At 59.0% G+C, this 13,416-nt stretch overlaps 1 protein-coding gene across 1 annotated transcript; it reads left to right on the forward strand.

Moving 5' to 3' along the window:
- Positions 1–4,895: 4,895 nt before the first annotated feature.
- Positions 4,896–13,416, forward strand: LOC309683946 (antigen WC1.1-like; the record flags this gene model as incomplete). Its single annotated transcript, XM_082499918.1, has 10 exons — positions 4,896–5,226; positions 7,383–7,697; positions 8,534–8,860; positions 8,951–9,265; positions 9,623–9,937; positions 10,556–10,870; positions 11,629–11,766; positions 11,926–12,021; positions 12,457–12,540; positions 13,232–13,416. 10 exons carry the CDS (start codon positions 4,896–4,898, stop codon positions 13,414–13,416), a joined length of 2,421 nt encoding a protein of 806 aa, XP_082356044.1.

Consider the following 13,416-nt stretch of genomic DNA (forward strand, 5'->3'; position numbering starts at 1 on the left):
GAAGTGCTTGGATATAAAATATATACATTTATATTCAATATATACATATATGGAAATAGATGTCTGAAAGGAAGTGTATAATTCTATCAGTAAAATTATTATTTATATATAAATAGGTACAGTATTTTTTATAGATATACTTATATATGTATATACGTATACACATTTCTAACAAATAAATATTTTTAAAGGTATAGAACTTAATATAATCACAAAAGTATAGTTATGAAATGGATAAAATCTATTTCAATGAAGATTTAATGTACTGAAAAATTAAAGTTTAAGTGTGAGCATAAACAAAAGGAGAAGGCCATGTCGGGGTCCCTCACTTTACCAGGCGGCAGAACACGCCCTGGCAGCTCTGGGCTGGGGGGGATTCAAGAGGGTGAAGGGGTACCCGAAAGGTGCTGGGGCACGGACAAGCTGGGACATGCCCAGGTACTGTTGCCCCCTCCCTGGAGACCTCCATGGGGCCCCCAGAACAAATCCTGTCAGGTGCAAAGAAGGGCCCATTCCTGTGAGCAGCACTGGGAGGCCCCCACAGCCCAGCCCAGCGCTGCAGGGCGGCCGTGCGGTTTGACCGGGGCAGAGTCTGGGCTTTGAGCGGTGCTGCAAGACACAGGCCATGCTGGCTATGAGAATGGAAAACCAGGACAAAATGCCACCTGCAGAAGAACATGTGCATGGGGTCAAAGCAGAAAAGACCCAAAGGGGCTCCCCAAAAGCACCACGTGCTCGAGGGAAAAGAGCCAATGGGCCAGTGAACTGCAAACTGCATTTTGAGGTGTCCCACCAAGAAGCTGGTCGTCGTTGGGAGCTCCCTTTCCCCATGGTTCTAGAGGAGATGACAGATCCCTGTCAGACCACCGTGGGGTGCAGGGCAGTGCTACATGTTCTGCCTTGTCCTTAAGTTGATGGTCTGATGGAAATTTAAAAAAAACCTCCAACTATCTGAGTGAGGGGAGAAGTCAGGAGTGGGCTGGGACTTGTCCACGTCCACCTGAGCCACACCAGCCAAACCCAGTACACTGTGTGTATGTCATGTCAAAGGATGGGGCAGGGGGTGCTGGTGGTTGCTGCAAATGCATTGAACACTGCAGGACCTGCGCAGGATGCAAACGGTATGGAATAAGGGGTGGAGATGGTCCTGAGTCTGGCTGGGATGGAGTTGATTTCCCTGATAGCAGATGAGATGGTGCTGTGCTTTGTGCTGGTGGCTAAACCAGTGCTGAGAACACGCTGATGTAGCAATTGCTGATGAGTGCTGGCATAGCATCAAGGCCCTCACTGTTTCTCACTCTGCGCCCACAGTTGGGAGGCTGAGGGTGGGCAAGAGTCTTGGAGGAGACAAAGTCAAGACAGATGATCTAAATGGACCAGAGAGATGATCTATGCCAAACTATTCCTGTTCAGCGCTAAACCTGTGAGGGGAATTTCTTCAAAGCAGCCATTGCCTGAAGACTGACTGGGCTTTTGTCTGCTGGTGAGAGTGATTGCTTTTCAGTCACTTGTTTATATTTTTTTTTTTCCCCTCCACTTTTTAAACTGTCTTTATCTCAGCCCTATTTTTTTTTTTCTTTTTTTCCTTTTGCCCTTCCAGTTTTCTCCCACATCTTGCTGTGGAGGAGTGAGCAAGTGACTGAGAGGGGTTTTAGCTACTGGCTTGGGTCACCCCTAAAGTACGAGCACAGAGCAAATAGGTTGATATGTGCTTCTGAGGTCACGGCTGCCAGAGTGACCAGGCCAAGAGGAGGCTTATGGTTTGTGGAGGGAGACACATGGCTTGTGTATGTACTTGTGATGTCACTCTCGGCTGAGTAGTTGATAAGCCAGGACCAGGTACACAGCTTGTATAGGGGCTTGTGAGGTCACTGGAGCCTGAGTACCTCACCAGGAAGCACATGGCAGATGGGCAGATACGTACTTATGAGGTCACTCTCAGCTGACAGGCCATGAGCTGACCCATGGCTTGTGTAGGTTTTGTGAGATCGTCCTTGCCTCAGTACCTGACAGGCCAGGAGCAGACCCATGGTATGTGTCTGTCCTTATGAGGTCACTCATGCCTGAGTAGCTAGTAGGCCCGGAACAGGCCTATGGATTGTGTAGGTGCTTGTGAGGTCACTGGTGCCTGAGCATGCCAGGAGAAACGTGTTGAGTTGGATATTTTGAGGTACAGGTGCCTGAGAATCTGGTAGGCCAGGAGTAAGCACCTGTCTTGTGTAGGTGTTTGCAAGGTCATTTGTGACCAATTAGCTGATAGGCCAGGAAGAGGCCCAGGGGTTGTTTAGGTGCTGGTGAGGTCACTGCTGTCCTAGTGTCTAAAAGGCCAGGAGTAGACCCCTGGGTTGTGTCGATTGTTGTGGTGTCACTGGTGCCTGAGTTTCTGATAGGTTAAGAGCCAAGCAATAGCTTGTGTACGTGTTTGTGAGGTCACTGTTGTCCAAACACCTGATAGGCCAGGAGCAGGCCCATGTCAGGCTTAGATGCTCTGACATCACCAGGAGGAGGCCCATGTCAGGCTTAGATGCTCTGACATCATCAGAGGCTGAGTGGCAGATAGGCCAGGAGTATGTAAGTGGCTTTGGAATGATCTTGTGATTTCACTGGTGCCAGAGTAGCTTTTATGCAAGGAGTAGTCATGCGGTTGTGTGGGTGATTCTGATGTCATTAAAAGAGTATTTAGATCCCACCTAAATAGGGCTTTTTGGAAGAACCATCCTCAGCAGAAGCCCATAGTGAGGTCACCATCAGTATAGGTCCTGAGCACACAGCAGCAGAAGTAGGAGAGTGTGAGGTCACCGTCAGTATAACCCATGAGCACACAGCTTTGGCAGGAGGAGGGATGTGAGGTCACGTCACTGACGGCACCCCGTGGCCGCGGGGTCGGTGCACAGCGGCCGCGTGCATCACTGGGGCCTCATGGGGGACAGGAGCTGCCCGGCGGCGTGCCTGTGAGGCCGAAGGAGCAGCCCCTGCAGCCCTGGCTGGAGCAGTCGGGGTGGGGGTGTCTCGGGGGCACGGTAGGGATGTGCCTGGGCACAGCGCCAGGAGGAAACCACAGACTTCCTGCCCGGGCACTGCGGGGGGAGCGCGGGGAGCGCTGCGAGGCCACGTGGGCTGTGGGTTGTGCACCTGCAGGCTCCAGCTCCCGATCCGCCCGCGGGGAATAACGGCCCCTCATAGCCCAGACGCTGAGAGTCAGGGACACGTCTGAGCCTCTGGGCTGCATGTCTGCTGCCAGGGCAGGGACGTGTCCCAGCTCCAGCTGCTGCGAGGGACCAAACATGGGCTCTTTGTGGAGGCCTGGACAAGACAGCACTGCTGGGATGGAGCTCTTGCCGTGGCCAAGGCCTTTTCCCGGCTGCTGCTCCCAGCACAGAGGGGTCTGTAGCAGGGGCAGGGGTGGTTTCCTGCCCATCCTGACACAGACCCCTGTGCAGACCCAGCTCCATGGCTCCCACGGCTCGGGGAGGGCTGGACACTTGTCTCTTGGGTTCATGGATGAGCCAGCGTAAGAGATGCTCAGTGCTCCTGGTCCCCACAGCGAGGTGCAAGGAGTGACCGACTCATATTCCCTCCACACCCAGCTTGTCCCACGACAATCCACCACCACCACAGCGACCGTGATACGCGCAGTGGAACATGTATGTCCTTCATATATGGTCATGAACGGCGCTGGAGAAGTTCATTGGAGGACTGGGCTATGTCGGAGGGGAGATAGCTCCCGATAACGTCTAAAAAGGTGCTGCTGCTTCGATTGGCTCCTCCTGCAGCTGGGTCGGCATCTGCAGAGATATATTACCCTCCCAGCATCATTGTCCCCATGAGTCCCCAGGATCCGTGACAGGGAGCAGGGTGCAGCAGAGCCGTGCCAGCAGAGCAGGAGTCGAAGGATGGGAATAGAGGGATCCATCTCCCGTCTGGTGCTGGGGCTGCTCCTCTTGGTTCAGCTCTGCAGAGGTAAGTGCTGGCTCCCTTCTAGTGAGCACCGGTGTGGTCATTGGGATATCTCTGGGAATGGGATTTCCTTGTAGCTGACACTGAGGTGAGGGTCAGAGGGCGTTCAGGTCTATGGACTCCATGCCTTTTCCTGCATCCATCTGGGTAGGAGAGGGTATCTCCACTTCCAGGGCTCCAGTATTTAGGTCAGCTCATTTTTGGCTGCATTTATAGACACCCCATCCCAGGGTACCCTTTTGGGATCGCCTGTTCCCCAGTGCTGTTCCTCTGGTGTTGGTGGTGGCTCAGCTGATGACAGCAGCACTCAGCAGTCCCCACGGCTCAGCAAACCTGCAGAGCACCCCAGCGGGTTTGTGTGCTGCTATCTGCCCCCAGGTTCTGGGGACCCTAACGCCAGGAGGGCAGTTGTGCCCCACACAGAGAAGGGGACTGGGGCATCTGCACATGGAAATGTCCTTCTTGGGGCCCCAGCAGTGATGCCAGTGGCAAGAAGGGGACATGGGTTGGGCGATGCTCAGGATTGTGTTGGTGCTCCCTTGGGACATGGAAAGCCCTGGGGTGGTAGGTTTTTGTTGTGCCAGGGCAGGTGGTGTGCTATCGGAGCTTCAGGCCTGGGGACACGGTGCTGTTAAGGGGTGCTGGTCTGGGGAGGAGCAGGTGCCCTGTGCAGGGCCTGGGGGTACAGTTCTTGGGTGGGCATGGGCAGGGGGTCTTTGGGGTCGGAGAAGGTGCTGAGGGCTGTGGGGCAGCAAATGGCCCCGTGGGTCTGGAGTTAGCACCCCCAGCCTGCACAGCCCACGGGGAGTGCAGGGTCACCCACACTCCCCCAGGGAAAGCCCGGAGGGGAGAGGGCTCCCACCCTGGTGGCCGTGGCTTGGCCCAGGCAGGGGGGACCCCAGACATGTCTGGGGCTCAGTGTTCTCCTGACCAGTCCCATGTCAGTGTTTGAAGGGGCTGCAGAGGTGAGGCTGGAGGACGGCGGTGGGCGCTGTGCTGGGAGAGTGGAGGTGAAACACCAGGGCCAGTGGGGGACCGTGTGTGATGACTCCTGGGACCTGGATGATGCTGCAGTGGTTTGTAAGCAGCTGGGCTGTGGGTCTGCTCTTGAAGCTCCTCGGAACGGACACTTTGGGGCTGGATCTGGCCCCATTTGGATGGATGATGTTGAGTGTCACGGCAATGAATCTGCCCTGTCTAACTGTACACACCTCGGATGGGGTAAAACCAACTGTGATCATTCTGAGGATGCTGGAGTGATATGTTCAGGTAAGGAGCCAACCCGTTCCTCACCTTTGGGACTGGGACAGGGGAAGGGACCTGTCTGTGCCCTCCGGGAGCCATGAACGGGTGCCAGAGCAGGGTGCGGTGTGACTGGTGCACTGCCAAGCTGGGGCTGTCATTGCCGGTGTCCCTGGTGCCTGAGGAAAGACCAGTGGGATCCCACCCTGGGCATCCACCCACTGCCAGGCCCCAGGATGGCCCAGCCCACCCTCAGTCAGAGCCTGGGTCTGGGAGATGAATCCCCCTCCATGACCCGCATTTTCTGTTGGTTCTCATCTTTTTTTAATGCTTAGAGGAGGGGTGCCAGGGGGATGGGACCAGTCTTTTTTCAGTGGTGTCCAGTGACAGGACAAGAGAGATCAGGCACAAACTTGACCATGGGAAGTTCCATCTTAACATGAGGAGGAACTTCTTTACTCTGAGGGTGGCAGAGCACTGGCAGGGGCTGCCCAGAGAGGTGGTGGAGTCTCCCAAACTGGAGACATTCCAAACCCACCTGGACGCCATCCTGTGCAACTGCTGTTGGTGCCCCTGCTCTGGCAGGGGGTAGGACTTGGTGAGCTTCAGAGAGCCCTTCCCAACCTGACCATTCTGTGATTCTCCTCCAATTCAGCCAGGACCTTTCTGGCATTTCTGAGGGCTAGGTTCCCCTGTGCCAGGTGCACCAAGAGCTGCTCAGACGGCCACCCACAGCCCAAGGGAAGGGCACAGAGTGGCCAGGGGCTTTCGGGTTGTGCCTTCCGGCAGACAGAAGTTCCTCAGCCAAAGCAAAGGGGCTGCTCAAAGGGGAAAAGCGCTGGCCTTGGGCAGAGGAGCAGGGTGGCACACAGCAACCCGTTCCTCTCCCAGGGTCACCCTGCAAGAGCCAGCCCATGGGGACATGGCGCTGTGCAGGCAGTGCTGACCCACCTGCCCCAGGCCCGGGGTGCCCTGTGTCACAGGGGCTTTGCCGGCACATTCTGGCGCTGCTCAGTGCCCGTCCTTGCAATGGGAGTTGGTGTCAGCCCAGGGCTGCTCCTCCCCGCTCTCCTACCCTCTGCCTGCCCGTTAATGGCCACATTTGTGCTCCTGGCCCTGACTGAGGCAGGTGCCAGAGTCAGGGGCTGGCACGGACTCCGACTGCTGATGTAGCCATGCCACACTTGTACCATGTGACATGTCCCATCTAACAGCAGTGTCCCAACAGCCTGAGACCACCCTGAGAGAAGGGTGTGTTTCGTGTGATTCCAAGGGATTCCTCAGCCTGGCCCTGAGCTCGATGGGCAGAGCAGGCTGCAGCAGCTGACAGGATCTGGGCCCATCTCCCTGGGCCCCAACGTGCTCTGGGTGCTGCCTGGGAGCTCAAGGTCTCCAAAATGGCAGGAGTTTGTCTGAGCAGTGCCTACAGCTGGGGGTTGGGAGAGAAGCAAGACTGCAAGTGCTGTGCTGATGTCTGAGGAGCGGCAGGGTGTCCCTGGGGTATTTGTGCCAGCAGAACCCACTGGGAGCTGCTGAGAGGCTTGTGGGGCTGTTTGCCTGTGGCCACCTCAGAAACCAGGTGGGACATGGGCCTGTGAATCCCAGAGGGCTCTGGGAAATCGCAGGAGTCTTTGATTTCTCCAGGATTTGTCCAGCTGGTTGGAGGGGACAACCCCTGCTCAGGACGAGTGGAGATCCATGATGGGAATCAATGGAAAACCGTCTGTGACTCAGACTTTGGTCCCAAAGCTGCCGACGTGGTCTGCAGGGAGTTCCAGTGTGGCACAGCCCTGTCTGTCCATGGGGCAGCTCACTTTGGAGAAGGGGTTGGTCCCATGTGGGACAGGGAGCTCCAGTGTGTGGGGAATGAATCCTTCCTCATGTTCTGCCCCAAGGGGTCCCCCAGAGACCAGCCCTGCACCCACATGAACACCGCTGGTGTCACCTGCACACGTAAGGACTCATGTTGGAGTGTTAAACACCAAGGGGCGTGCTGGGGATGGGGGAGAAGGGCAGCGACCGTGCTGTGCTGGGCATGAGGAGAGAAGGGGTGATGTGGTTGTCTGCAGCCAAAATATCATGCAGAAGGAGGAGGATGACGGGCTCCTCTCCATTTGGCCTCTCCTCCAGCTCCTGAGAGTGAGAACACAAGTCCACCCTCTCTCATCCTTCTCTGTCCCCAGAGTACACAGGGCTCACGCTGGTGAACGGCAGCACGGCGTGTGAGGGGAGGGTGGAGGTCCAGGTGCTGGGGACCTGGGGCACCCTCTGTGCCTCCCACTGGGATCTCTCAGAGGCCCACGTTCTCTGTCGTCACCTCGACTGTGGATTCGCTGAGTCTGTTCCCAGAGGAGGGCATTTTGGGAGAGGCACTGGCCCCATCTGGAGAGACTCATTCCGCTGTGACGGGACTGAATCCCACCTGGGCCAGTGCTTAGTGACCTCACTGGGGATGTCACCGTGCTCCCATGGGAACGCCGCTGCTGTCATATGCTCAGGTGAGTGCTGGGAAAACACTCAATTAACTCCATTTTTTCCTTGTGTGCTACATGGTCTCCCAAAGCAGGGGGCCCTGTGGCAGTGCAAGGCTTCACCAGGGGACACCTGGAGCACTTTTCCTGCTCAGACTGAATACTCCGCTGTGGGAGAGCAGAGGACTGAACAGGGGATGGTGTCTTTCCCCCTCGGGGCAGCAGCTCTGGCCCTGGGGCCACCACCAGGCCCAGGCTCCTTTACCTTCCCACAGTGGGATGGGCTAGGGACGTGGCTGTGGGGCTTTTCTCCATCCCTCTGCCTGCAGGCAGCCCTGTCCCACCCCACAGAGAGTCCCACAGAGCCCAATCCCACAGCAGAGGTGCTGCCTGGGGGCCACCAGCAGCAGCATCAGACCTGGGGGTGAGCTGCAGAGTGGGGCTGATTTCTGGTCAGCACAGGACCCAAACTTTTCCCATTTGATGGCAAAGGCCCACCTTGGTCTGGCTCCCAGTCCCCCATCCCAAGGGATGCAGGATGGCAGGGACACATCTGTCCCGTGTCTCAGTAGTGGCCACTTCTGGCTGCTGCTCCCTCCTGCGGGAACTGCCCCACCTGCCTTGGCAGGGACGTGGTCTGTGACTCTGCCCCACCAAGAACAAAGCTGGCGTCTCACTCGGGAAGGCTCAGGGACTGGGAAAGCACCCCATGGACCCCGGGACAAGGAGGTCCCTGCTGGGGGCTGGAGGCAGGCAGGCGAGATCCCAGGCACTTCTGCAAGGGTGCCAGAGCCTGGAGACATGCTGCAGGCTGCCAGGCTCCCTGATGCAACCAAGGACTGGGGCATGGCTGCTCTCCCCAGGCCCAGATCGCTTTGCATCCCTGCGGCTGGTGGGTGGAGGAAGCCGGTGTGATGGGCAAGTGGAGATCTTCCAGCAAGGGACGTGGGGCAGAGTCCTGGATGACCAGTGGGATCTGAAGGAGGCCAGCGTGGTGTGCCGGCAGCTGCAGTGTGGAGAGGCAGAGACAGCCTACAACCCCCCAAAGCCTCAGCGAGGGACGGGTCCCGTGGGGCTTCGAGGGGTCCGGTGCGCAGGGCATGAGGCCAACCTGACCCTCTGCAACACCTCCCTGCCTGAGAGTGCACTGGACGCAGGGATTGCCGAGGACGTGGGGGTCATTTGCTGGGGTGAGTGGCACTGCAGACCCCTCCCCCCCAGGCTCTGGGCCTGGTGGGCAGCCAGCCCGTGATGGCAGCTGGGGTTTCCTCCTGCTGCAGGGAGCCGGCGGGTGCGGCTGGTGAACGGGCCTGGTCGCTGCGCTGGGAGAGTGGAGGTCTACTACCAGGGACGCTGGGGGACCGTCTGCGATGACGAATGGGACCTGTCCGATGCTGCCATCGTTTGCCGCCAGCTGGGCTGTGGAGGGGCGGTGGAGGCAGTTGGCTCCGCTCGGTTCGGGAAAGGCTCCGGTCAGATCTGGCTGGATGGAGTGAACTGCTCCGGGGCTGAAGCTGCTCTCTGGGACTGCCCGGCAGAGTTCTGGGGGCAGCAGGACTGCGGGCACAAAGAGGACGCAGGAGTCGTATGCTCAGGTCTGTGCCACGGGCTGCGGTGGGAGCCCAGTGCCCAGGCAGGCTGGGACGAGGGGAGGGCCGGCAATGGCCGAGGCTGTTACTGGCCACCTCTGAGCCTCTGACAAAACCCATCCTGGGGACACCCACCCACAGGTCCCCTCAGTCCCTTCGGGGGTCCCTGGGGAGCTCAGCTGTCCCTGATGGTTTGCAGGGAGGGCAGGGTTGTCTGTCCATCAGGGACATTTCTCTGCCCGTGGGTGCAAGAGGGACTTGCTGGACGTTCCTTTGCCTGGCTGAGGGTGTGGGTTGTGCAGAGGCGTCCCTGCTGCCACAGCCCCACACCAGCCTGTTCCCCCTCGGTGCCTTTCCTCCCAGAGTTCGTGGCCCTGAGGCTGGAGAACAGCAACAACTGCTCCGGGCGCCTGCAGGTTTTCTACAATGGGACGTGGGGGAGCGTTTGCTCCAACTCAATGACTTACAAAACGATGTCACTGGCATGCAAGGAGCTGGGCTGCGGGGACATACAGACCCTGGAAACACAACTGCCCTTCGGCAGGCTTTCTGGCCCTGCCTGGCTAGATCGTGTGCAGTGTGGGGAGAAACACAGCTCCTTCTGGCAGTGTCTGTCTGATCCCTGGAACCCACAGTCATGTGATGACCTGCGGGATGAGACCCACATCACCTGCAATGGTAATTCTGAGCTACCCGAGCACCAGCTTCTCCCCAGCTCCTGCTCCTTGCTGGGCATGGTCAAACGCAGAGACAGGCTCTGCCGAGGCTCTTCCTTTCCATGCCAGATACTTCTGCTGCTGGTAGCAAAAATGGGACTTCAGCCCTCAGAGCCCCACACATTCACCAGCAGGGGAATTGCCAGCTGGGCTCCCAGCTTTGCCTGGGCAGGGAAGAGGTTTTTGGAGGCAAGGTCTCAGAAGGGAACAGCCAGGGGTCCCAGGAGTGTCCCTTCCATGGACACCCTGCTGCTGCTGTGAAGTCCAGGGTCCCTTTGGGGCTGAGCAGTCAGGGTCCCTCACACTGCGTGTCCCATGAGTGACCGGGGTTCAGGTGCTGCCGTAATTGAGGTGCCACGTGCATAACTCAGCCCCGCTCTCTGCTGCACCATGCCCTGCAACAGCCCCTTCACCACAGCATTTCCTTCTGCAGGGCGTCAGCCAAAATTGCCCCCGGCCCCAACGGCTGCGTGCCCCAGCACCACGAGCTGCACAGGTAGCTGCTTCTCCGCGTGCCCCTCTCGCCTGGCAGGGCTCTGCCTGCTGTCCCGCTGCCCTGGGAGCTCTCTGCCTTCTCCAGACAGGGAGAAGATTCGTGCCGTGGGAGGCGAGAACGGGTGCTCTGGCAGAGTGGAGGTCTGGCACCGTGGTTCCTGGGGGACAGTGTGTGACGACTGGTGGGACATGCGGGATGCCGAGGTGGCATGCAGGCAGCTGGGCTGTGGCCCTGCGGTGTCTGCCCTGCACGAGGCTGCATTTGGGGAGGGGACGGGCCCCATCTGGCTGGAGCAGGTGGAGTGCCGGGGGACAGAGCCATCTCTGCAGGACTGCTGGGCCCGGCATGGGGACAGCGGTGCCTGCCGCCATAAGGAGGACGCTGCTGTGCGCTGCTCAGGTAAGCAGCAGGGCTGGTGCCCCTCACAAGGGTATCAGCAAGGAGCCGTTTCCCCCATTCGGTCCTGTCATGGCTCCAGAGGTCCTGAGAGCAAGGCCATCGCTGCAGAGCACGGGAGCCTTTTGCCAAGTAGGCAGCAGCTTCTGTGGGATGTCCTCCAGCTTCTGCTCGCAGGGCCCTGCAGCCCCCAGGGCCATCACTGGGCTGCCTGCTCTGTCCTGCCCTGCGGCCAGAGTAGGGCCATGGGCTCCTTTCTGGCCACCCTCACCAGCGGTGCAGGAGGGGCAGTTTGGGTGGGATGTGTCAGGGATGTCTGCACATGCACACGTGTGCACACAAACACACACACACACACACACTATGTGACAGAGAGGAGGCTCCCTGGTACCTGCACACCCACCCATCAGCCCTATTCTCCTTCTCCTTCCTTGCAGATGCACCCAGGACAACCGCACCAACCCCTCGAGCAGGTAACCTGTCCTCCCCACTGGCACTGGCTCTCCTTGGGCCCAGGCTGTGACCCACAGCCAGAGGGAATGGGCTCCTTTCTGGGGTGTGAATTCTCCCAGGAGGAGGCACCAGGGTAGCAGGGAGGTGGGGAGGTTGGGAAGGAGTGTTATTTAGCCAGTAAGGATGGAGCGTGCCCATCCCTCATGCCCTGGAGTCCCCTAGTCAAGATGCAGTGGGGATCAGGACTGGGCTGTCCCAGCCCCTCACCTCTCCCAGGCCTGGTACTGCCCTTGGTTCCTTCCATGCAGATCTCACCCGGGGCCGTCTGAGTGGCAGCGGGAGACTCTCAATGCCTGTCATCATCTGCATCATCCTGGGAGCCCTTCTCTGCCTGCTCCTGGCCCTCCTGGCCGGGCAAGTGCGACGCGCCAGGGCTGGGCGCAGAGGTGGGTCCCTTCCAGGGGAAGATGCCTCCTGGCAAGGCCAGGGCTGGTGTGGGCTGTCAGTGAGTGGTAGAGGCAGATCTGGGGGAATAGGTGTTTCCTACCTGCAGAATGCCATCCTCTCTCTGACCACCCCTGGGCCAGCTCTGCCTCTGTCCGCAGGCTCTGAGAGAGCTCAGGAGCCCTTCCCTGAGGCCGTGTACGAGGAGATCGGTTACAGCCCAGCATGGGAGAAGCAGGCAAGGTTCAGCGGCTCAGGTTGGTGCGCGTCCCTCATTGAGGACACATCTACAGTGCCTTTCCCCTGGTCCCCACCCAGGGTTGACACCCCTTGCAGCCCCTGGCCCATGGTCCCTGCAGCGCTGGGGCTGTGGGATGTGTGGGAAGAGCAGCCAGGTCCTGGTCCCAAGAGAGAAGCTTTCTCCCCACCAGCTCTGCCCGTCCCAGCTGGGGACGGCCCCTCTCTGCCTGCCCCTGCACCCTGGGGGTTACAGGAGGGGTGAGGGAAGGGGCTGTCCCAGGGCAGCTCTGGGAGGCCCTTTGAGAAGGGGTTAGTCCCAGGGGAGCAGGGTGAGTCCTGAGCCCTTTTCCCCATGCAGCCGTGGTTCTGGGAGTCCCCCATCCCCAGCACCACTGGCCACAAGCCATGTCAGCAGAGCACACTCCCATAACACCCACTGTGCCTCTCTCCAGGCGCCTCTTCAGAGGGGTCCCTGACCAAGCTGCAGTCCTACTCCGGGGACAGCAGGGAGGAGGATGGTCCGGGGCCAGCCCCAGGTAATGTGGGGCAGGAAGGGGTGGATCTCTCCTCCCTGAAGACATGTGATGGACAGCAGTGTCACTGGGTGTCAGTGTCAGAGTTGGAGAGGACATGGGGGGGTCTTCTGTGGGGCTGCCAACACCAATGTCTGAGCCCCATGTCCCTGCACGCCCTCCCATCCTCTGCTCTGCAGATATATCTTCTCACTGCCACCAGCTCCCCTCTCCTTTCAGACGTCCCTGTCCTGGCCGGAGGTGACCCAGCGGATGGCTATGATGATGCCAGGGAGGTTTCTGACCCGGGGGAGGATCCTGCCCCTGGGCAGGAAGACTGGGAAATGCCCAGGGTGCCAGAGGAAGGAGCAGGGCCCAAGGATGCACCCGGAGGTGAGAGGGGGAGATAGCGCTGCCGGTTCCTGGGGTGCCATCCCTGGTGCTGGATGAATCGCTGCCATACTGAGAGCCCGACCTGCTGGGACGGGGCCACCTGCCCCAGGAGTTTTCCTTGGGGGAAGTAATGGTGGGAGAGGGAGCTGAACATCTCTGGACTGGTGAGGAGAAGGGAGGAAGGAGATGTAGAGTCCAGGAGGAGTGCCTCATGGGATGAACATGCAGTGGCATGCCTTGCTGCTTGCAGGGGCAACCCTGCACTCCCAGAGAATTGCTGAGGCCCCTGGAGCTAAGGGGGATATCTGTTCCCTGTCCCCAGAGAGCACAGGCTACGACGATGCTGAAGAGGTGTCTCTGGTGCATCCCCCTGAGGACACAGAGGCTGTGAGACCGGATCTCAGTGCACAGCAGTCCCTGAGCCCCGGGCCAGGAGAGCCCGTCCCTGCCGTGAAGTGGGGTGCAGCCAGGAAGGAGGAGAGGTCTGTGCAGCTGGGAGAGCCATGA

The sequence above is a fragment of the Vanellus vanellus genome (genome assembly GCF_965231255.1).
Source record: "Vanellus vanellus genome assembly, contig: HAP1_SCAFFOLD_35, whole genome shotgun sequence".
Taxonomy (NCBI): Eukaryota; Metazoa; Chordata; class Aves; order Charadriiformes; family Charadriidae; genus Vanellus; species Vanellus vanellus.